Source organism: Vanellus vanellus, assembly GCF_965231255.1.
Source record: "Vanellus vanellus genome assembly, chromosome: 1".
NCBI lineage: Eukaryota > Metazoa > Chordata > Aves > Charadriiformes > Charadriidae > Vanellus > Vanellus vanellus.
The window spans coordinates 5001353-5024736 of NC_138905.1; the positions used below are offsets into that span (position 1 = coordinate 5001353).

A 23384-nucleotide genomic window follows, 5' to 3' on the forward strand; every position below is an offset into this window, starting at 1 on the left:
ACCTTCGCCGGGCTGTGGCCGAGCGCTGCTCGGGGCGGGTTGGGTACCCGTTTATTTGCAATGAGCACCGAGTTTTGCCTTATCTACCGGTGGGATTTAGGGTGAAGCGCGGTGTTTTGTGGCTGCTGAGCCGGCGGCAGTTGAGGCGCCAGATGCTTGTTCCTCAAACTCTTGTTTCGAGCCTTAATCTGATGGTAACGAAGCACCACGGACTCGCCGGCTCTAATTTGTAAAGATTGGCTCCGCTTGTGCGAGCGATTACTCCATCGCTTAGAAAATTTTAACGAAGGGTGAAAATTAATGGTGTAACCCGGTGATTTACGAGGAAGAGGAAAGTAATGGAAACAGGGCGGGTGTCAGATACAACGCTGCTTCGTTAGAGGAATAGCGCCCTTAATTGCACTGTGATGTTGTTTTGTTTAACTTTGCTCAAACCGGAAAGTTTTAGGGTTTGAGAGGGAGGTTACCGAGAGAATGTGTTTTGCTGATCAAGGGTGGTGAGAGAAAGCAGCTGAGCGGTGAGAAAAGGGGGGGGGGGGGGGGGAACACTAATACTGAAAGACCCGAGAAAATTTACTGTTCGCTTTGTGCTACAGCTGCGTTTGACTCACAGCAACGTGTGCACCGCTTCTCTTTAGGGTTAAGTGGTTTAACACAAGTTGAGTAACGTGCCAGAACGCGATCTGTTTTCCTTGTTTAAAAGCCTGTGGTGACGGTGAACTAAATCTTCCAAGTTTTCTGGCTAAGTAGCTGCAGATTTTGAGGCTCGCTTGCCCCTCGCTGCCTTCTGCGAGCCGCTTTCGCAGGCTCCGGCGCTGCGGTTTAACGCCAAGCTGCCAGGGAAAACTGCAACAAGTTCTTCCTGCGATAATGGATAGGTCTTTTTCCAGCTGGAGTAGCCCAGTTGCAACACTTCACTGCTTGTGTTTCACCAAATACTGACAGTAAGAACAGATTAATTTTGTGTGCCTGGTGCCCTCGGTGATGTGCGCATGTGGGTTAATTGTCCTGTAAACTCCATGGGGTGTCCCATAAAATCGAGGATGTGAGTTAATCATATCAAAATACTCCTGCGGACGAAGGCTTCGTAATCCCTGCTAGCAAATCATCAACTCTGGGCTAACCGTTCTCCCCCTGGTGCAAGGGCTAATATTTCCTTGAACATTAACAACCTGAAACCGAAAGCTGATCTTATTGCGGTTTCGCTGTGAATCAGCTCAATGACTAAAGCTGCAAAGGGAACTGTTGGCTGGGACCCCGAAGGCAGATGTGTTTACAGCCTTGGGATCTCAACCGCAGCACCTCCTCTGGCCACAGCTGGGCTGGTGGTCCCTAATTCACCCCAGCTGTTTCTTATCTGTGCCCTATTCACACACTCCCAGCTGGAGGCAGATTTCTAACCTGCGATGGGTGCAGTGGGCTTCCCAACAAACTTCACGTTAAGCAGTAAAGTGCTTTGAAGCAGCTTTTGGGTTATTTATGTGGCCCATTCAGTTGGCAGCCTCCTGGGGAGGAGAAGGCTCCAGCAGCTGGAAGGTATGGGAGACTCTTGAGCTGGGGTGTTGTGTGTCCAGAGTCAAAAAGTTTCCTGCGAACCTTGATTTGTGTTTTCCTTCCATCTAGCCCAGCATCAAGTTTGGCAGCGCCAGCTGGATGACTTCCCCATCTAGATCTTGGGACACTGCTGTCACTAGAGTCAGCGTTTCTTTGATACTTCTACCTTCAGTACCTGTACCCAGTCCTTCAGTACTTCACCCAGTCTCTGGGTGTGTATTTCTGTCGTTTGTATGTCTGCGATTTTTGCTCTAATGGGATGTTGCAGACCAGCTTGGTCCCTCTTACAGGTGCTTTTTGTGTTCCTTCTACTTTAAAGTCCCAGTTGAGCTTAGCTGAACTTAGCACCTGAATTTGAATAGATAAGATTTCCAAATTGTGCAGATACTGTTCAGAGCACTTGAAAACCTCTAGAGGAACTTGGACTAACAGTAATGTGGTGTTCTGCAAAGTTTTGCAGGTCCTTGTGCATGGGATGTGCTCACAGAGCATACAGCCAGAATGTGGGTCCCAAGTACGGCCCATTGCAGGAAGGACAAGTTAATTTGTTGTTATCAGAAGAGTTTGTGTCCTTGCATTTCTGTCTCTTGGGGCTCTGGAAAGATTCTCTCCTGCCAAACTGGTAGGAGAACCCAATGGAGGAGGAAGTTAGTCTTGCATGATTGTCGGAATGGGATGAGTGGGGTGGTTGCTCCTCATTGCTGTGGGACATGTGAAATGGGTCCTTCGTGTGGTCAGAACAGGACCCAGAAGTAAATGATGCCCAGCCTTGGCAGGGAATTGGGAAAACTGTTTAGTGTGGTTATATTAATTTGTCAACTACTGTGAGCAATAGCGATGACAGTGTTCACTTAAGCCTATAAACACTCTCTCACTTTTCCAGCAAGAAGGTCTTTGGGGTTGTAGTCAAGCCCGATTCTGATATGGTCCAGGGCTTGCTCTGATTGCAGTTTTAACCCATTTGGTAATTCAATGACAATGAGTTGTTATCCTTCCCACCTGCGGTGGCTTTGGAGGTGCTTTGGTTGTAAGGACATTTGCTACAAGAACTAAGACACAAAGGTTTGAAAGAAGAGGCAGTAAAGCCCAGCAGCTGCGTGTGTGTGGCACTCCAGGTTCCTGGGCAAGAACTTGCCCTTAGGGAGGCCATGACATGGAGGAGTGTGGATAATTGTGCAATCCCATCTGAAGTAGTTTTTAACGACCATCACTCAGCTGAGTGGAGGAAGCATGTTGCAGTGATCTCAGCTGCAGATGCTGGCTGTGATTTGGGGGTTGACTCCCTACTATTTGTTTAAACCTTTTTTTGGGGAAGGGGCTGTACACTAGCAAAGGTTGTCCAGGTTTGCACCCTGGAGAACAAAACCCTTTGAAATGAAGAGAGATCTTGCAGAGAAATTTAACCATAGCCTTCTTTGTGGATTAACTGGGATGCAAGAGAAACAAATCTTTTTCTTCATTGTGAATGGAAAAGGCTTTCCTTGGAGAGGGTATTCTTGTTTTCTACCCCACTACAAACAATGTGGAAGACATTTAAGTCTCTACCAATTTCCTCTCTTCCTGAAACTGTCTTGGCAGCCCTCTGACCTCTTGAATGAAGTTTAGTAGGACTTGTGCTGCACGTGTCAAAACAGACTTAGCTCTTGGAGAGAATTCATGCTGCCCGGCAAGGAGAGCTGTACTGGACTGAGCTCTGTAGCTCTCTTCACACAGTGAAACCTGGTTTTCAGCTTGACTTCTGAAAATGTCTCTATCCTGATAAAGAACATAAGAAGTACCTCCTTGCTCTATGGTCGGTGTTTTCCTGTCCCTGTGGACTTACCAGCAGACCTTCCAATACATTTTTCTCCAGGACACTGGGCAATTGAAAATAGGAAACAGTCTCCCACTCAGTGGAAGTATCTGAACTTCAAGAAGGATTGATGGAAGCCATGGTACTCATCTCCATTGGATAAATAACACTTAAGCAACCTTTTGTGACTTTTTAGTAGGCTCTGTAGTGATAGGACAAGGGCCTTTTAAACTAAAGGAGGGAAGATATAGACTAAATGCAAGGAAGACCTTTTACACTGAGGGTGGTGAGACACTGGCCCAGGTTGCCCAGAGAGGTGGGAGATGACCCAACCCTGGAAACATTCCAGGTCAGGTTGGACGGGGCTCTGAGCAACCTGGTCTAGTTGAAGATGTCCCTGCTCATTGCAGGGGAGGTGGACTAGATGGCCTTTAAAGGTCCCTTCCAACCCAAACCATTCTATGATCCTGCCCCACTGCTAAGTTCAGGCTTGTTGCTGAATACATAGTTTGAGTTGCTGCACTGTTTCTGTGCTTCCAAATTTTCCCGAGTGCTTTCTGTGTTGTGTTTTGACTTTTACACTGAAAATCTCTCATAAGGGGAGTGGGGGTGGAGGTGTGAGTCCATGTCAGGAAAAAGAAGAAATAAATGGTAGAGCACTTGATCTGTCCAGATTTCTATTCTGTTTCGAAATAAACTTGCCTGGGACAGGAGAGCGCTACGAGCTTACTTGTGCCCAAGACAGGCTCTGCTGACTTCGCTTCCTCCAACACAAATGCGTAACTGTGTGTGATTTTGATTATTCACACGTGTATATTTAAATGGGAACTTCACCACAGCAGATGCTTTTCCCTCTAGGGGAAAAACAAAACCACAAAGGTTAACTGTGTGTCTGGAGGTGCGCAGCACGGGGCTTAATAGCCAATTTGCATGTAGGTTTGTGAGTTAAGCAGAAAGCTGCATATGGCAGGACTCTCAAGGCGTTTTTCTTCTGCTTCGCTACATCTGAAAACTGGCTGAGCTTGAAAACGCACGTTGTGCTTTGTAAGCTGGAAGCACTTGACGTGCTTCATTAAGCCGAACGAAGCTTTCTACAAAGCTTTTGAATTTCAGCTGTTGATTACGTTGACCTCTGCTTGGAAGTCACCTTTTGAACAGCTAAACCGAGCGGTGAAAGCTGCGTGCTAAGCGAGGACCGTGAGGTTCCTGGTTTCTGGAGGAACGCATGGGTTGGGTGAGCCGAGAAATGAGCTGGCAAAGGAGAACTGCGTGAGAAGTTATCCGTGACCCAAGCGCTGCGAAGCAGCTCGCACCTTGCTGAATTGGTTCTGCGACAGGTGGTGAACAGTTGATATTCTAGGTGTCTTTTAACTCTGTACAAGAAACTTGACAGGGATACTAGTTTTCTGTAATTCGGGGATGGAGCAAGTAAAGCTTTAAGGAGGAGTCTGTTCAATTTCTGGCTGTTTTGTGAGAAAACTGTATGGCAGATAGACTAGTGATAACTACTAGCCCAGTTGCATCACTTCATTCTTCAGGTGGTGTTCTCTTAATGATCTCGTATCTTATGGTCTTAAGGTAAAGCATTCCTTGTTTAAAGGAATTCCATTTTTTAAGGGACTGACTTGGAATGTAGCGATGCTTTAGAAAGAGTCACGACTGCCTCCCTCAGGACAGCGTTGAATAAAACACTCTGCATTTGAGCTGGAGCCCAGCCCCAATCCAGGTCTCCTATAAGCCCTACTGTGTCATCAAATAATGTGCCCTGTTCTCAATGCGCAAAGCACAACTAATGCTTATTATCTCAAAGCTATGGTTTATGACCATCTGGCACTTGGCTATAAAGACAGCCGTAAAAATCCACATAAGACATATAGGGTAGAGCTTAAAACCGAGAACCATACCAAAGTACTGTATGGCCTTCATCTGGGGAGTTAGGGTCCCCAGATGGATCAGTGTTCCAGCTGAGGCTCTTGATATGTCTCTGCAGGGTGAACGAGATGGTGCTGTTCTGTGGGTTCCAGAGCTTCACCTGCACTGGACCTGCAGATGATTCTGGATTTATATGGAGAATAGGAATAGATGGGCTGAATAACATCAGAAACTACACAAGAACGGGGAGAAGAGCAGCTGTTAGGTGAGATCTCAGGGAGGAAAGATGTCCAAGTCTCCTTCTTTTTGGTTAAGAAAAATCAGAACTATTTCTTTCTTGTGGTCCACCAGCATCAGCCTGGGAGCTCCAGTATGCAGCACCATGCAGGACTTTGCATAGGGCCATTGCTCCAGCAGCATCTTCCGGAGTGCCTGCTGTCCATGCATCCTCCTCTTGCAAGTCAGAGCACTCTAACCCAGAATAAACTCTTATGTGAAAGATGCTGTAGAGTAGCCCAGCAAAAGTTGGATATCTGCAGTAGGACCTAGTTCAGGCTATATACTTCCCTGCTGCCTCATGTCTTGTAGACCCAGAGATGACAGGCTGAGAGAGTTGGGGTTGTTGAGCCTGGAGAAGAGAAAGCCCTGGAGAGACCTTATAGCCCCTTCCAGTACCTAAAGGGGTTACAGGAAAATGGGGAGGAACTCTGTATCAGGCAGTGTAGTGATAGGATGAGGGGTAACGATTTTAAACTGAGAGAGGGGAGATTTAGATTAGGTATTAGGAAGAAATTCTTTACTCTGAGGGTGGTGAGGCACTGGCCCAGGTTGCCCAGAGCTGTGGCTGCCCCATCCCTGGAGGCGTTCAAGGCCAGGCTGGACGTGGCCTTGGGCAACCTGGTCTGGTGGGAGGTGTCCCTGCCTATGGCAGGGGGTTGGAACTCGATGATCTTCAAGGTCCCTTCCAACCCAAACCATTCTATGATTCTGTGATAACCTAGAACATATCTTCTGTTCCCATTCCTTCCTCTGCCAGTTTTGCTATGGGTGGTTCCATTCTTGAAGCATTGGTACAAGGGTACTTGGGAGGGAATGACTAAATACATCTAGTGCAGACTAGAGGGTGTAAGTCGGTAGCACTCTGTCTCCTCAAACCACTGATGCAACTTCTGCTGCTCCCTGAACTGATGGAGGGTATAAGTTTTGATCCTTTCCAGCTCGGGCGCGCACTTGCACGTTGGCTGCTCTCTGCAAACGGTGGCTGCTGCTTCCTCTCATTGTGTCTGGGGTCGAGCTGTCTGAGTCGCTGCATGCTCAGGCTAAGAATAGTGCAGACCCCAGGGTTTTGGCCTCTGTATCCTGCCTGTTGGCTTCTTTCCTGCCTGGGGCTTGGAAAAAAGCCTGGGAAAGGGTGTGTTCTTTGAAATAGGTTGAAAAGTGTTATTGGAGACTATACTGCCTATAAATAACGTGGAGATTGGGCAGGGGGAGAGCTTCTGTTTCCTCCCGGCTACAGTAGCTCCGAGTCCTCTCCTGCAAAGGCCAGAAATAAGGTCCTGACCCTTTTGCTAATATGATGTTGCCTCAGAGATGGGCTCTTCTCTTAAAAGCAGGTGACAGCGTAACCAGTTCTGGGCGTTGCAGCCTTTATTTTTGGTGGACCGTTCACAAGTTAAGTGTGTTAACACTGCAGCGTTTTCTCTGAGTACTTCTAGTATCGGGTTCATTTTCAGTATCCATCCTCTGGGGTCAGGCTTGCATCTCCTGTACATCGGGTCCTGAAAGCTTTGTCTGTTGAGTTGACGTCTCCCTTCCAAACCTCATCTTCTGAATCCTTTGGTCGATTGCAGTAAGACTTATCAAGGAGGTGGTCTGACTCCCAGCCGAGCACACCTAAGCTCCTCCTAGGGAAATAAGTTTCCCCCTTTAATTTTGTAGAAACCTGAATTAGTAGTCTGTTTTGCTAATCAGCAGCTAGTTGCTACTGCACCTAATTTTGCTTGGATTAAGGTTTTTATGTCCAAAAGGGGTAAAAGGCACCTGTGCCGATGCACGCACCTGCAACAGAGCTCTCTGAATGCAATGCAGGGTCAGGAGATGCAAGGGAGGATGTTGCACGTGGGAATGCTCCACCATAAACGGGGTGAGGAACAGCATGAGGGAGTTGGGTGGTCAGTGCTGTGCTTGTCTTAATTAATTACGAGAATCGGAGAATTTGTTTAAAAACAAAAGTAGACTGTAGGGCAGCATTGCTGCAGGCTCAGGTAGCTTCAGGGAACTACATGTGTCTACGGCAGGCAAAGGTGTCCCCTTCCTACTGCATCAAGAAAACACCATAATAAATGTCTACCTCTTTTTGCTCTGGAAAAAAAAAAAAAAAGTGAGGATAGCTTTTCTATAGCTTTTATGTAGCTTTATAGCTTTTGTCATTGAGCTTTTATCTTCCAGTTTTCTCACTATTTACAGACATACAATGAAAGGCTCTCCTCCCAAATATTTTAATTTTTTTTTTTTTTTTAAACATTTCACTGGTGCTTATTCGGATGTCCAACTTTCACCCAGCCTGGTGATCCTCAGGGAATATCATGCGTATATGATCTTTATTGTCCTTGACTGAAGAGGAAGGGCCTGGCAGTATTTTGCTTCCTGCCCTGCCCTTTCTCAGCCATGGGCAGGGTTTGTCTCTCAAACTGTCGCTCATCTTCCTTCCCTTTTGTTTAATTTCATGGCTTTTTACCTGCAGTAACTGGAGCCAAGTAGAGGCAGAGTGGTAACGAAGAGGACACCAACTCAAGAAGGCGGGGTGTCATCTCAGTGGTGCTCTACTCCTGTTGGATGGGATAGACCTGGCTCCTCTTCATCTGACTCTTCTAGGAGCATCTTCCCATCTGCCTAGCCTTTTCCTGAGGTGCTTTAGAACATGTGGCAAGTTTAAACGGTCACACAGCACTTCACCTCCACGCTACATCAGGGCTGTGCACTCTGGAGCAGCCTGTACGCTTCAGGTTGGGACTTTACGATGCTTATTTTTGTTGTTCTTGAGGACTGTCTTTGCGTCGCCTTCAGAAAGGCTTCGTTTCTGTGGTGTGAACTGTTTTACTGTCGACATCCACCCGTTTTACTGTTAATTGGAATTCAAATGGAATAAGTCAGGATCAGATTGAAATAGGTTCAGTGCAGGGTTGGGTCCTGCAGGAAGAACCTGGACAAGCAGTCTCCATCTTCCTCTGTTTAGCAGCCCAGTTTTCTGTATAGTGTTTGCTCTATCATCCAGCTCTGTTATAAGGCCCCTCAGCCATGAATATGGGGTGTTCAGCTTTATTTCGTCCAGCATGTCCTATCAACCTGTGGTGTCCCTGCAGGTGGTTTTGTGCTGTCAGATTGTTGACTTGACACAACTCCCAAATTTGCTGCTCTGTAGAACATGAGTAGCTCTGCTCGGTGATAACACCGAGGGTGGGTAGGCCATCGACACTAGCTGGGGCTCACCTTCAACATGCTGCAAACATCCAGACTTTACACCACCAGTGGATATGTGAGTTGAGGCTGATTTCTCAAGCTTCCCTGCTTGAAGTCAACCCTGGAGCAATTGTTTCCAGCCCGCGTTCACCTTTGAGGTTCATTGATTCTTTTAGACTTCAAAAGATTTGTCTGAAAGCTCACCTGTGCTTCCACTGGTGTTTTCTTCTCCTTAAAAATGTTTGGGGGGCAAATCTAAAGGTTCATGTGAATTTTACGTGCTTCGTCTGTTACTAGAACTAGTTTCCTATTTAGTGATGATGTGAAGAGGCACGAAATGAGATTGGGATCCTTACTGTGTGTGTGTAGAATGCTTGCAAAGGCTTAAAAAGCAGGGACTAGCACGTGGGTCCGTGAGAAGCAAATGCGTGCCAGAAGGCTGGGGGACCTGTGCTTTCCTGGCCTGTGGTGTGGTCCAGACTGCTGCCCTGACTAGGCTCGCAGGTATCTGGCAGTTTGGGAGGGTCACTTAGCTATAGAGATGGGCAGTAACGTTGTTTCCTTGCAAAAGTCAGCTCCCTTTAAACATGAATAAAGCTGAGAAGAGTTAAAATAATCAATACTGTGGCTGGTAGCACTGTTGGGAAGACAAATCATAGAATTGTCTAGGTTGGAAGGGACCTTTAAGATCGTTGAGTCCAACTCTCAACCGAACACTGCCAAAACCACCACTAAACCATGTCCCAAAGCACCACATCTACCCATCTTTTAATACCTCCAGGGATGGCGACTCCACCACTTCCCTGGGCAGCCTGTTCCAATGTCTGACAACCATTTCGGTGAAGAAATTTTTCCTAATCTAAACCTGCCCTGGCACAACTTGAGGCTGTCTCCTCTTGTCCTATCGCCTGTTACTTGGGAGAAGAGACTGACCCCCACCTCGCTACACCCTCCTTTCAGGGCGCTGTAGCGAGCAACAAGGTCTCTCCTCAGCCTCCTTTTCTCCAGGATGAACACCCCCAGTTCCCTCAGCCACTCCTCAGAAGACTTGTTCTCCAGATCCCTCACCAGATTTATTGCCCTTCTCTGTGGACACGCTCCAGCGCCTCAATGTCTTTCTTGTAGTGAGGGGCCCAAAAGTGAACACAATACTTGAAGTGGGGTCTCACCAGTGGGACAATCACTGCCATTGTCCTGCTGGCCACACTATTCCTGATAGAGGCCAGGATGTTGTTAGCCTTTTTGGCCACCTGGGCACACTGCTGGCTCGTATTCAGCTGGCTGTCGACCACAATTTCCTGGCAGATTCCTGGCGTCTCCTGGTGTAGATCCGTACACACTAGTCTCATTTTTAATCTAGTTGGATGGGGGTTCTCTCACGTCTTGTGCAGCTCTGTGTGCACTAAACTCAAGTTTTTATTGGTCGTAGGTGCTAGAACTTAAATTTCACATATTTCTTGTTTGCTTGATGCATGCATAAGCGTGCACAACTTTCCTTAAAGTGAATCTTAAGGGTGGACTGAGCCATGGTAGCAAACCCATGCCTATAGTCGGTGGAAAAGTGAGTTGACCCCAGTGAGCAGAGACACATTTTGAGAAGAGGAAAGGAGACTTCAGCCTTTCTCCAGCCCTGGCCAGCTGAACCTGTGGCAGTGCATGCCATAGCTTGGCTCTCTGCAGGGCTTGGAAGAGGAGAGGGACACTTTGCCATTGCTGCTCAGCCCATTGCTCCAGAGCCCTACTGTGCTCCCAAAGCACAAAAGCAGCAGTGCTGCTTCAAAGAGGACTTCACCAGCTCCTTGAGTTTTCAAAGACCTGGTGCTACTTTTGTGTGGATTTAGTATCACCCCTAACCTCTGGGTCACAGCTACCAAACAACTCTGCTGCCTGTTTAAGATCTGGTAATCTTGGCTGGATTTCTGGTTTAATTTGGAGACAGCCTGCTGCAGCTTCGCACAGTAAATGCCCTATTAAGCAGTTAATTATTTCTCTATAATACTAGCTTTTATCTTTAATACAACAGTTTTACTGTCTCTGATAATTACACAGTCTCGGATAACTCTCTTAAATCTAATGAGGCATGACAAGCTGTGTTCAACAAGGCACCACACCATTAACTTCTTACCTCTTACTTGTCATCTTATCACACTGAATTACTATATTTCTAGCCTGAGTGGCTGTGGATACATAACATGTCGCTTCTCATTAAGACAATAATGAAAGTCATCCCTGGTGCTCTCAACAGTCGGGCTAGCGGTCAGCTGACTGGCTTGGTGGCCTGCAGACTCCTTCAACAGCTTCTCTGCAGCATTGTGCCCTTTGCCCCATGGGCTGTGCAAGCTGGTTAGGTTCGGTTTAAATACTTGTGGCCTCTCAAACAGCCTGGTTGGTCCATGGGTCTCTTGCTTGTGGGTGGGTGAAGTGCAAGTGGCCCTTTGAAAAGCCTCAGTGATGGTGTACCTTGTTTGTGCTGATGGAAGTCATCGCTGCTGGGATATCTCATGGTGGGATTCAGCTGGATAAGGGAAACCAGGTGGGGTTTTTTTCTGGACAGGGATAAGCCACAAACTGCTGTGGAAATGCTTGGTATAACCTGAGCCGACTGCTGCTTTGTTACCTATTAATGGCAACAGGAGGTAGTTGGAGTGTTGGTCTTCTGTGGACTTCAGAGTGGCACTGAACCCCCTGCACGTGCCTGACCAAAGTCCTGGGGTTGGGGATTGTCTCTTCATATATCACCGCATCACCTTGCCAGCAAGCGAAGTGCAAACTTGTACTTTTGAAACATCAAGGCCTTCTGACAGGGAAGTTCCCACATCTTTCCAGGCTGGACCAGGCAGGCCTTGCCCAGGGAATGAGCCCAGGCTGTCCCTCAGGGTGGGTGGTAGGGCTCCAGCTGGCAGGCTGAGTGCTCAAGTACAGCCAGACTGAACAGATCCATCTAGATGCAGAACTGTAGAGATACCTTTGTTTGGAAATCATCTGTATCCAGCCAGTGTTTTGGTTTTTCATCCCAGACTTTACAGAGCTTGCTGCTGACTCTGCTTTTGGGGGTGGGTTTGTCTTCTGGTACGTGGAGCCTGCATGAGTTGTGCTGTCAAAGCTGTGTATTTCCCCACAGAGCAGGGGAGGAAAACCCCTTGTTTCGAGTTATAACACATGTCAGATTCCCTGTGGGTGTTTTATGGGGTGCCCATGGGGCCAGCTACTGTGATGTGCTTGGATTGGATCAGTTCCTGGCTCCAAAAGGTTGGTTTTTACTTGAGCAGAAGCTGATAGTTTCTCAGCCGTTTCATCAACTGAAAGGCTAACCAGTGGGTGGAATGTAAATCTGGAAAGAGAGCCGGATACCAGGTTATGTTTAGAATTGTGCTGGCCTTATCAGCAGCGTTAGTGATCTAAAATAGACCAGCGATGTTGCTTGTGCCTTGTTCCTCCCACAGGCAGTAGGAAAACTCGCGTCTATAAAAGTGCATCTCCTTTGTGGGAATGACACTGGAGAGCAAGTGGAAGTGTGTAGCTCTGAAGCCCCTGCTTTCATCCATGGCACTCCGGTCCCTGTCTTTATATCCCCAAGTTGTCCTGGGAGGTGTCCTCATGTGCCAAGAACTGTCAGCAGTAAGAAGAGTGCTTTTGCTGGTTGTAAACTCGAAGGCAGCGGTTGATTACACGTAGCTGGGAGGGGGATGAAGAAACAATAGCTGTGACAAGTGGGATGGTGTGTGTGTGTCTCTTTTGGCTTTTGGTCACTTTTTAGAGGAACAAAGTAGGCTACAGGGCTCCCAAGGGTGCAGACTTAGTGATGACAAAATAGGTTAACTGATGGTCTGTTTGGACTTCTGCAGTCTGTGTACTCTTCAGTACTCATTGCAGTGATCTGACTGGTTTCGGGCACAGCTGCGTTATATAGAAGGATTTGGTGATTAACACAATATATACTCCTGCGATGGCTTCTCTAACAGGGTTGTACGTTGCACGTTGATTCTTACTTATGTGTCCCGCTGCTTTCAGGCTTCTGGTTTCGCTAGATGGCACCACCAAGCAGCTGCTCTATTTGCGTCCCTGACTGGACTATCAGGAGTTAGAGAGGATGCGCTGAGTTACTTCTTTCCATTTCCCTCCAAAAATATGTCACAGCTCATTATTTTTAACTCTGAGTCCTGTTCAGGCTGACAGTGTGTTTGGGAGCTGATGGTGGCAGATATAACCCTCAGTCCATCTTCAGCTTCTTAGCACTGGTTGAGGAGGAGAGCAGTTCCAGCGGCCGGGGTGAGGTCGGGCATCTGCAGCCTCCGTGTCTGCCTGAAGTTTGGAGCAGCGTACTCGGGGCAGCAGCTGTAGTGATGATGTCTCTAACTCTAGATATAACTCTACTAGCAACCTTACCACAAAGCAAGACAATTCCACTGAATACCCTTTCCTTTTTTTTTTTTTTTTTTTTTTGTTTGGTTGGTTGGTTTTTTTTTTTTCTTCTAAATAATAAGGCTAATGTAGTGGAAAAGCCTCTTCCAGGTCTGCTTGTTCCAGAGCATTGGTACCTGCAGAAGAGTTGACCTGGTAGCTGGTGCTTTCTAAAATGGCTTTCTATCTGGACTGACAGCAAAACAGTCAACAATGACTTCTGCTTGGGATGTGGTACTTGGTATTTTTACATTAGCAGCACCTATTTGCATATGTAAAAGCTGATTGACCCCAAGAAGAGCATCGAATCTCTGACAAACTAACTGGGACCCTTTGAGATGCTTCTGCAATGCCCACCCCACCTTCTGCAGACCCCACTCTGAACAAAACTAGGTAAAAATCCAACTTGCTGTTATCTTCAGGCAGTAACGAGAGAGATCAGAACAGCAACTGCGATAGACACCACTGGAAGATTCCTTAGAGGAGGACAGACCTGAAGGACTGCAAGGAGCAAACTCATCTATGTCCAGAGGGACTTCGTTTAAAGAAACATAGAATGGTTTGGGTTGGAAGGGACCTTTACAGGTCACTAGTCTAAACCCCCTGTAGTAAGCGGGGACACCTCCACCTAGTTCAGGTTGCTCAGAGCCCCGTCCAACCTCACCTTGAATATTTTCAAGGAAGAGTTGCTTCAGATATCTTTTCCAGGTTGGTGGCACTGAAGCCATGTGCCTCGGACTGCTGCTCCACAGTGGTAGCCAGTGGGCATGCAAAATGTTGTGTAATGAAATAATGTTGTCGCAAGCTTGGAGCCATCCCCGCTTGCAGGACTTTGTGGCTTGGCACTGGTACCTTTATGCTGGACATGTGTGGAAGGTGCTCTGATCCTGTTCACTGTGAGGAGGAGATGGCTTTATTGCACTGCTGTGGCTCAAAAGCTTAATGTACTCTTGAGCTGTATCGTTTCACTGTCACTACCATAATTTTTATTTGTCAGGAAGAATTATTAGAGGTGGTAGGTAGTGATGAACCCTCCCTAGCTTCCCTCAGGTCACTTCTTGTGGCATGAAAATGCTGCTGCTGAAGGACGCCAGAAGCACCCATGTACCTCCTGGACACCTTTGCTGTTCATCCATCTGGCCTGTGGGCGCATGCATTGCCTCTGGTCATTTTGGAGCCAGGTCCTTTGGCTTTGCTCAGCTTTAGACTGGCAAATGCTGAGGGGCCTCCAGATTTTTTTTGGACTGTAGCTGCATTGAAGATCAGCACAGACTGCACATATGTATTGTTTCAGTTCTGCCAGTTAACGTAACCTCTCTAATTTTCTTTGCAGTAAAACGATTTAAGGAACCAAAAGAAGAGAGGCGTCCCTGGAGGATATGGTGAGATTTTTAGTTTGGAGATTGAAAGGACCACGTGTCTAATATTATTTTCTCTTATACTAACAAACTCCTGGGCCTTTTGAATATCCTGCATGGTATTTAGTCATTAAAGGAAGTGCTGTGCTGCCACTTCCCAAGGAAAACTCCATGAAGTAGATGGTGCTCTCTAGAAACAAAATTCCCTGCCTAGTTCCTCCAGGAAAGGTTGTTTTTGCTGCAGGTGACTGAACTGAGGGGTTATGGCCCTCTCTGATCTGCTGGCACACCTGCACATGAGCTGTCTCCCAGACAGGGTCAAGTTGTGTTCTTGAAGTCAATTAATGACTTTGATGTCCCCTGACCCAGCGCAGTCGTAGGCCAGGCAACGCATTTGGCTGTGTCAGTGGAAGGTAGTTGGGTATTATTGTCAGCTTTGGACACCTCTACAAAGCCTCTCTGTATTGTAGGATTTACCGTATGCCAAGAGGTGGACGTATGGGTGAGATTAGGGTATGGTCTGGCTGGCTTGGCAGCACAGAGCTACGTTAGCGATGAAAAACATGTCAGTGTCCTCAGTTCAGTTCTCCCTCTAAAATATCTTGGGAATTCAATTCAGTTCCTAGTGGATGGGTACAAAAGTTGCCAGTAGCTGAACATGTTTCATAGAATCAAAGAATTAGTGAGGTTGGAAGGGACCTTTAAGATCATCAAGTCCAACCGTTAACCTACCCTGATAAAAACACCACCACTTCTAAACCATGTCCCTAAGCACCTCATCTACCCTTTTCTTAAACACCTCCAGGGATGGTGAATCCACCACCTCCTGTACCTACTGCTGGTTGGAGAAACCAAGGCTGGGCTGGGCACTGGAGGGTGAACTGCCCTTCGCTGCAGCCTAAAACTCGGCAGCGAGTGTCAGGAGCAGATCTGCCAGACTGAGCTGCTACCCGCTGCGGTGCTGTCTGTTTTTCAGAAGTATCCGGAGTCAGTCAAACTGTCCACTTCCACCATGTACAACTTGTTGGGCATCAGGAATGCAACTTGGCGGAAAGCAGATCCATGCAGGGCCTTCACTTGGGTGGCTGCTGGTGCTCCAGGGCACAGATCACAGAATGGTCAGGGTTAGAAAGGACCTCTGGAGATCGCCCAGTCCAACCCCCCTGCCAGAGCAGGGTCACCTCCAGCAGTTGCACAGGACGGCGTCCAGGCGGGTTTGGAATGTCTCCAGAGTGGGAGACTCCCCCACCTCTCTGGGCAGCCTGTGCCAGTGCTCTGCCACCCTCAAAGGAAAGAAGTTCCTCCTCACATTTAGATGGAACTTCCTATGGTCAAGTTTGTGCCCGTTACCTCTTGTTCTAATCTTTACGCCCTTTTTTCTTTCTCCAGGTTTTACGATACCTCCAAGCAAGCAATAGGTGCCCTCTTCATCCACTTTGCTAATGTGTTTCTGTCAGATCTTACTGAAGAGGACCCTTGCTCTCTGTAAGTACACACGTGCCTGCGTTCATGTCCCACGTCTGTAAAAGGAAGAAACAAGCCTGTTGAAAAATGTCATATGCAGTGGAAACCGCTCCGTTTAAAGTACAAGGTGGGGATAAACCATGCTGAGCTTATTTTCAGGGTCTGGGTTGTCTCCTGGTCTGATGGAGATAAGGCAGTGTGATTGTGCTTTGCTGGTTATTAAAAGCACCTTGATATATATTGGAAAAAGCTGCAGCAAACACCACAGTGGTGCCCCACGCGATTGCAACTGATAAATGGGCCATTTGTTTGCACACCAGACTTTGCAGTTTGGTTGGGCTCAGAGCAGTGTTGAGGACGCTTTCCGAGCTGTGCGGGTGAAGGCCTTTGTCCAACGTAAGGATGGCTTTTTTCTTTTTTTATTTTTGAGCTACAGTTGCACCTAGCAGGTGTATTCATATAATCCTGTTTGAGGACTTTCTAGGCCAGAATTTGGACTTTACGCAGAAGTGCCACCTTTACCTCAGACCAGCCGCTTTGCAGCTACAAATTTAGTTTCAGAATGGAATTTATCCTCTTTTGAGAAACTCCTCAAGGCTTCAAAATGCTGCTGAAAACAGTCTGGCCCATCTCCTTTTTATATATTAAAGTGCTGCACCTTGATACGTGTCTTTAAACAGGCACAAGTTCGGTTGAGGCTAAATATAACCTCTAAAATGTTTCGTCATTGTTTTCTTTAAATAGACATTGTTTTAAATTAAACCCTTTCGTGCTTATGCTCTGCCCTTCAGTTTTGGGTTGTTTTTTTTTTTTTTTAAAGTGCATTTTACATTTCCCTCTGTTGCCCGACTTGTAATCCTGGACCAGGCAGTTTAAAACTCTACAGCCCCGTCCGTGGGCTTAGAGGCTTATACGCTACATGTCCTGCCCAGTATAAACCACCAGAGCCTCGTGTTTGTACGGGAGTACACCAATTTCAGCAGCTGGAAACTGTAATAAGCTAGTCTGAGCCTTTGGATGTAGAAAAACTTAATGTCATGTTTTAAAAATGGGTATCAGCCGCAGATTGTTATTTTCAGTGTCTTTATTCAGGGGCCGTATCAAGTTCTGGAAAAGGAAATGTTCATTCCTGTAGCTCTGTGCTTGGTATTTTCCTTGCGCTGTAGAAATCTAGCCTGGTTTGGCAGAAAATATTCCAATAATGGAAAACTGGCCGGAAAACTGGCCAGAAAACATTAGTCTGGGAGAGGTTTTATTTTTTTTTTCTTTTTTCCTCTGGAGTTCATTAAAATACCAAGCCCTGGATTAGAACTTGGACCCTGCAATCCCCAGAAGGTCCCTGCAGGTCTCCTACTTCTGGCGCTCTGTCCAGTGAGGCTGAAACATCCAAAGCTGCAGAGCAAACCCGTCAGGCAAAAATCTCCTGGTAGGGATGGGTTCAGCTCCTGGATCCACAGCGAGGACCCTCAACCGGAGGCTTTTGGGGACCCCGGGATGTCTGCTGTTGAGCCAGGGCTTGTTGCCTCTTCCAAGACCTTCTGCCTCTCAGTCTATATCTCGGCTTATAGGAGCCTCTTGCAGCTGTCCAATAAAATGGACTTTTTTGCCTCTTCTGCTGTACAGTTTGCAGAGCAGCTGTGGTGTCCCACAAGCTTCCATTTTCTTGTCTGAAATTCCAAAAACGTTTGGTTCTGTTTCCCCAAAACTCATGATATAGGAGAATCCAATAAAAGAGAAAGGAAGTGAGCTTGGACTATTCAGTAGGAATTTTTTTAATCTTTATGTTTTTTAAGGATTCTTGTATTGAAATAAAAGATGATGAATGATACTTAAGAACATAACTGAAACCTGAATTTTCCTCTGTTCTTAGGTACCTTATTAATTTCATCCTTGATGCCACACTGGGGATGCTGCTCATCTGGTTTGGCGTGAAAGTTGTCTCCTGGATTGTGCAGCGTAAGAAGTACACGTACCTGGTCTTTGGAGAATATGGTAGGTGTCAACCACTCCACACAAAGGTGGTTTTGTTTGATCCCAGCTATGGATGAGGATAAGAAAATGTCAGAAACTGAGGTTTGGGGAGAAAACATGTGAGGACCCTCCTTGTGTTACCTCTTCTGCAAGGAGCTCAGAGAGTATGGTAGTCATCAGTGTGTAAATGCTGGGACATCACCAGGTTGCAGGTAACCCTGCCTGCTGCCTTGCAAAGGCTACTTCAGCGTAGCAGGTTGGTGATGAAAGGTTGAATGTTTCCTTGGGCAGATAATATAACCCAGGACATGCGTACAGTAAATTAAGGCATTTGGGTGCCGTGGTGGTGGCTTCTGTGGGGTTCTTTGGTGAGACATTGGGACAGGTTGCCCAGGGAAGCTCTGGATGCTCCATCCCTGGAGGTGTTCAAGGCCAGGTTGGATGGGGCTTTGAGCAACCTGGGCTGGTGGGAGGTGTCCCTGCCCATGGCAGGGGGCTTGGAACTAGATGATCTTTAAGGTCCCTTCCAACCTAAACCCATTCTATGATTTTTAATTCTTTTTTCCCCCTAGCCTCTCAGTTCAGAACATGGAGTTGTTCTTGCATTTGCCTTGAGCTGTAGGCATCAGCAAGACACAGCCTGTCCCCAAAAATGAGTTTTCAAATGACTTTAGGGTTTGTTTGGTTGGGGTTCTTCTTGCCAGTCGATGTTAAAAAAGCAATTTTAAGGCTGCCTCAGTCTGGCAACCTCTCTGCTTCGATTCCTGTCTTGAGATGAGGAAGAAAAACTGTTTCAGAAGAGCCTTTCTCAGCCAGCCCCACTAGAGGGTAGCACTTCTCTTCAGAAAGTGCAGAGCCAGCTTCCAGGGGAGCAGCGCTTCTCTTCGGCTGCAGGAAAGGGAAAAATTAACCCTTTGCCTATTTTATATTTACCTAATACAAAGACGAATTCCAGCTTAGTTTAGAAAATACATCCTATTCATACCAATCACATTCCCACCTTTAAGACCTTAATAATTAAGTCTGTTCTGAAGGTAGTCTCGTTCCTTTGTGGTTTTAGTAGCTGGTCTAATAACTGAGCTGGTGGAACCTGGACCTTGTGAGCTCTTACTCAGACTCAAGTTCAGCATGTATAAATGGGTCATGACACAGGATGAAGGGGATGGTTGCATTTGTGAGACAGCAGAAGCAGCTACAGACTGGGCATGAGATGACAACAGATGGGTTGAAACGATGGGATGTGGCAGGGCTGACTCTCATCAAACCTGAGAGTGGCTTTAAAGGCTGCAGTGGTCTCCAGAGCAGGTTCAGCATCCTGACAGCATGCATTTGGTGGGAACTGCCTTTCTTCCCCTAATGGCTCTTTCTCAAAGAGCTGAGGGAGCCAAGCAGAGAGCACTAAAGTCATTGAGATGAGGTGATAGAGGAATCCAGATGTTCCTGGTTCAGGGACTGGCATTCTTCCCCTTTTGAGCAACAAGGACCTGAAGCCCAACCGAAGCCATCCCAGGGCACAGCTTCAGCTCCACGTGCCACGTCTGCAGTTGAGTAGAAGCGAGGGAACGTTAAAGTGTATTGACAGCTTGCTTTAACCTTGCAGAGCAGTAATGAACTTCTGTTGAGCTGTAGCTGGCCCCTCGTGAAGGCTGGCTCAGACTACAGAAACAGCTCACTCCTCTGAGGAAACCTTGCTTTCATTAATAAAAAAAAAAAAAAAAAAAAAAAAAGAAACAACCACACATTCATGCTTTTCCTTGAACTGATGATTAAATGTCTCATCCACCGAGTACCGCTGTTGGTGCAGGTCTCTGGCCAGAGTGACCACGATGGAAAAGTTGGTAGGAGTCAAGTGGCATGTCCAATGCACTGCTGTCCTCATCTCGGGTGTTAAGTAGTTTCCAAAGCAGTTTGGAAGATGCTAGTAAACTTTGTACAGTTTGATACAGGCTCCAGAAATATGATTCATATTCTGGTCTAATTGCTGTAACAGACTTTATGTTGCTTTCCTCAATTCTCCTGAGGAGCAAAAGCATCTCTTGCAGTCCTGCAGAGGAGGAAGGGCAGGAAAGCACCAAATCCATGTTGCGGAGAGTGGTGAGTGCCGTTGTTCCAACCATCAGGAAAGAGCAGTTATGTCTTTGTGCAGTGTAGCCAGTACCTATCGACCTGCACAGTCTTCGAGGGGAGGGGGGAAAAAAAAAAATATCTGTTGCAACTGCTTCCTTTCTGACCCTCCGGCTCTCGGTTGCATCCCTGCAACTGATGCAAACCGCTGCAGTTATCCTTTGGTTTGGGCTCCAGCAGTCCCTTCTGCTCTGCTGTTGGTACCCGTCTCCGTGGCCACGGGTGGCTCTCCCTGTGTGAGCTCAATAGTTCCATTAATGGAGAAGCGAAGAAAAGGGAAGGGGAAGCACCTAAATCTACGCTACTATTTTAAGCATCCAGTTATCCAGAACTGTTTAGAAAAATCAATTCCTTTCGTATTAAAAAAAAAAAAAAAAAAAACAACCAAACAAAAAAACCCAACAAACCACAAACAAAACAAAACAACAACAAAAAACGGGAGACACCCATGCTGAGATCAGCCTCTCTTGTGCCTGAGCTTGTAGCCAAAGACTGCTGCAGCCAGGAATGACCTGGTTTTTAGCTAGTGGAGAGTCAAAGGCTCATATATGCTTATGTTCCTCCCTCTTTGCCTGACAGCTTTTGGTTACTCTTTGGACTGCATCTAAGCACAGAAAACTGCATTTTTAAAGGCTGCTGTCTCTTCTGCAGATGCTTGGATCCAAGGGTCAAAGATTGGAGAAGTTTATTCTTGATCTTGGTTCAAGTAGGCTTTAGACAACAATGGTTGCCTTACCACATACTCAAAGCTAACAAACTCCCCGGTTGCTCTGTGCACCGTTGCTCTAGCAGGGCAGCAGCAGGCCATGTCTATAGGTGCTCTCCCTGCAGGGGACTTCTGTGGGGAGAAGAGCAGAACTAAAGCTGCAAAGGACTTGGGAGGTGGATACCCAAGGTCTTGGAGGTGCTGCTGGGTCCGTACAGACTGAGCAGGGGAGGTGCTGGCTGGAGTCAGAGCACGCAGTTGGAGCCTGGTTCAGCTTCGTGCCCCATCTCCAAATTGCTCCAGCCCTCTCCTCCCTCCCCCATTCCCATGGCAATAAGCATCTCCCTAGAGGGAAGGTCTGGATGACTGCAGTGTCCTGGCATTGTAGATGTGTCTAATAACTCTAAAGTATTACTTTAGGAATACCGGAGTGTTTGTTTTAGGTAGGCAAACACTATGAATTTGCGTTAAGAGATGGCTTCTGCAATGTGTAGGTAAAATGCTTGAAGAGGAGCATTAAGAAATGATGGGGAGAAAAAGAGGGTGTTCTGGCTTGAAAATGCCTCTGTGGATGCCCATCTGGAGGCGGACTTGTGTACAACTGTGGTTGCGGTCACTGACTAGTCTAAGCTCGATGCTTTGTGCTCATTCACTGTCTGGAAATGGAAAGGCATGTTGCTTGGAGGGCTTTACAGTCTGTTTAGTGGCCTGTTGAACTCTGCTGGTCAAATTTAGTTATAGGAGAATAACGCTCTGTGCCAGCTGCTGAGTTTAACTGAGGACCTGTGTAGGCTGCTTTTGGCCCTGTCGTGATGTTGTACAAAATTTCCATAACAAATATTCCCACGTCCTGAAGCAGCCAAGGGAGCTGGCTGTTAACGCTTGAGGAAATACTGCTGAGAATAGCTCTAACCTGAGGGGCTGTCGTGTCCTTAGCAAGCCTGGCCTTTCCACCCCTAGGACCAGGGTGGGGAGAAGTAAGGAGAAGACTGAGGAGCATCCTCAAATGGTCGAACGTGTGTTCTGAGCAGGGGTGCAAACCTTTGAACCTCTTGCATCGGGCTGGTAGCAGCAGTGTTTACCCCGCTGCAATAGCAGTTATCTCCAGGGACCGAAGACCCAGAGCAGTGGTGTGACACTGCGAACTGCGGGCTGGTTCCAGCTGTACGCTCACTTTTAGTTCAGATGCAGAACATGGCAGAGAGGGGCTGGGAAGTCCACTGGACCCATCTGGCTGCTCTGATGGGTCAGGCCCCAATCTCTGAAAACCTGTTCTTGCCCTCAAAGTGAGCACTTCTATGCAATTCAGATGCTTTATTGCTATTTCTTACCCTCCTCTGTACTTGGCAATGATAGTTAGATCCCTTCGTTTTGGAGGTACCATTTGAGTATCTCTAAAGAGGTTTTTATTGACTTTTTCCATCCCCACCATGTCACGCAGTACAACTCCCAGTGCTTTCAAATGTTTGGTTTTCCTCAACCTCCCTGAAACCCTCTGCTTTGGCTGTGGTTAAGCTTTTTCCTACCTGCTTGGTGCACACACAGTCCCCAAAAGACCGTAAATAAAGCTGTGTGCCAGTAACACGTGGGCTATGCTGACAGCTCGGTACACTAGACAGCCTGGATTAAAACTAATCCTGTTGTGTGGTAACAACTCGAATACCTCAAGCAGTGCTGCTTTTGCTCTGCGAGCGGTTGGGCTCCCACGCACAAGTGGAATATGAGACATGTGTTTGTGTGGGACTGCTGCAAACACCAGTGGTCCTAATTCTGCACCAAGGAGGTATTGCTGATGGTGGGGTGGGGAGCACCAGCAATGCTGCTGGAGGAGAATCATCCAAATGCAGTGTCTGCATCCTTCGGGGTGAAGGAGGATATTTATTTCTATCAGGGTGGGAGATGGCTATAAGGATCATTGAATGGTTTAGGTTGGAAGGGAGCTTGAAGATCATCTAGTTCCAACCTCCCTGCTATGGGCAGGGACACCTCCCACTAGACCTGGTTGCTCCAAGCCCCATCCAGCCTGGCCTTGAACACCTTCAAGGGATGGGGCAGCCACAGCTTCTCTGGGCAACCTGGGCCAGTGTCTCACCACCCTCACAGTGAAAAATTTCTTCCCAATGCCTAATCTAAATCTCCCCTTTTCCAGTTTGAAGCCATTCCCTCTCATCCTATCAAAGAAGGTTTGAGCCTTTGAGGTGTTCATTAAGCTAAAAGGAGAGGTTGACGGTAGAGTCCCTGCATAGAGCTGAGGTGTCCTGGGTTACCTTCCAACTAGGACTGAGGACAAGAAACTGGAAGTGTTCAAAGGGAGCATGAGACATGTAATCTCCTAACAGGTGTGATGTGGAGGCTGCAAAGATCTGTTGGACCTGTTCCCCACTCTCCTACAAGGAAAGGGAAACTTTGAACATAGCAGAGAGGAGGGCGTCTATTTATTTTTAATTGTTTTTAGCCTCCAGGTAGCAGATTGGGTTTTTGCTGGCTGATGATCTTGTGTGGCAGAAAAAGTCTTGTAGGCACTAGCCTAGATTTATGTAGTGGAAACACTTCATGTAAGAAGAATCATCTCCCGTCCGTGGAGCAGGGCACCTCTGGACAGCACTTGATCCATTAAAGACATTAAGGTGCATCTGAGGATGCCTCTGACCATCTTGCTGTGGGAAGCCAGCGCCTAATGAGG

At 47.1% G+C, this 23384-nt stretch overlaps 1 protein-coding gene across 1 annotated transcript in view; it reads left to right on the forward strand.

Moving 5' to 3' along the window:
- Positions 1 to 23384, forward strand: part of LOC309681315 (store-operated calcium entry regulator STIMATE-like) — a gene marked incomplete at its 5' end in the record, with an annotated part of 37933 nt that overhangs the window by 191 nt on the left and 14358 nt on the right. Inside the window, 3 exon segments of the mRNA XM_082495162.1 lie at positions 14412 to 14460; positions 15826 to 15921; positions 17771 to 17892. Coding sequence (XP_082351288.1) covers positions 14412 to 14460; positions 15826 to 15921; positions 17771 to 17892 — 267 coding nt within the window.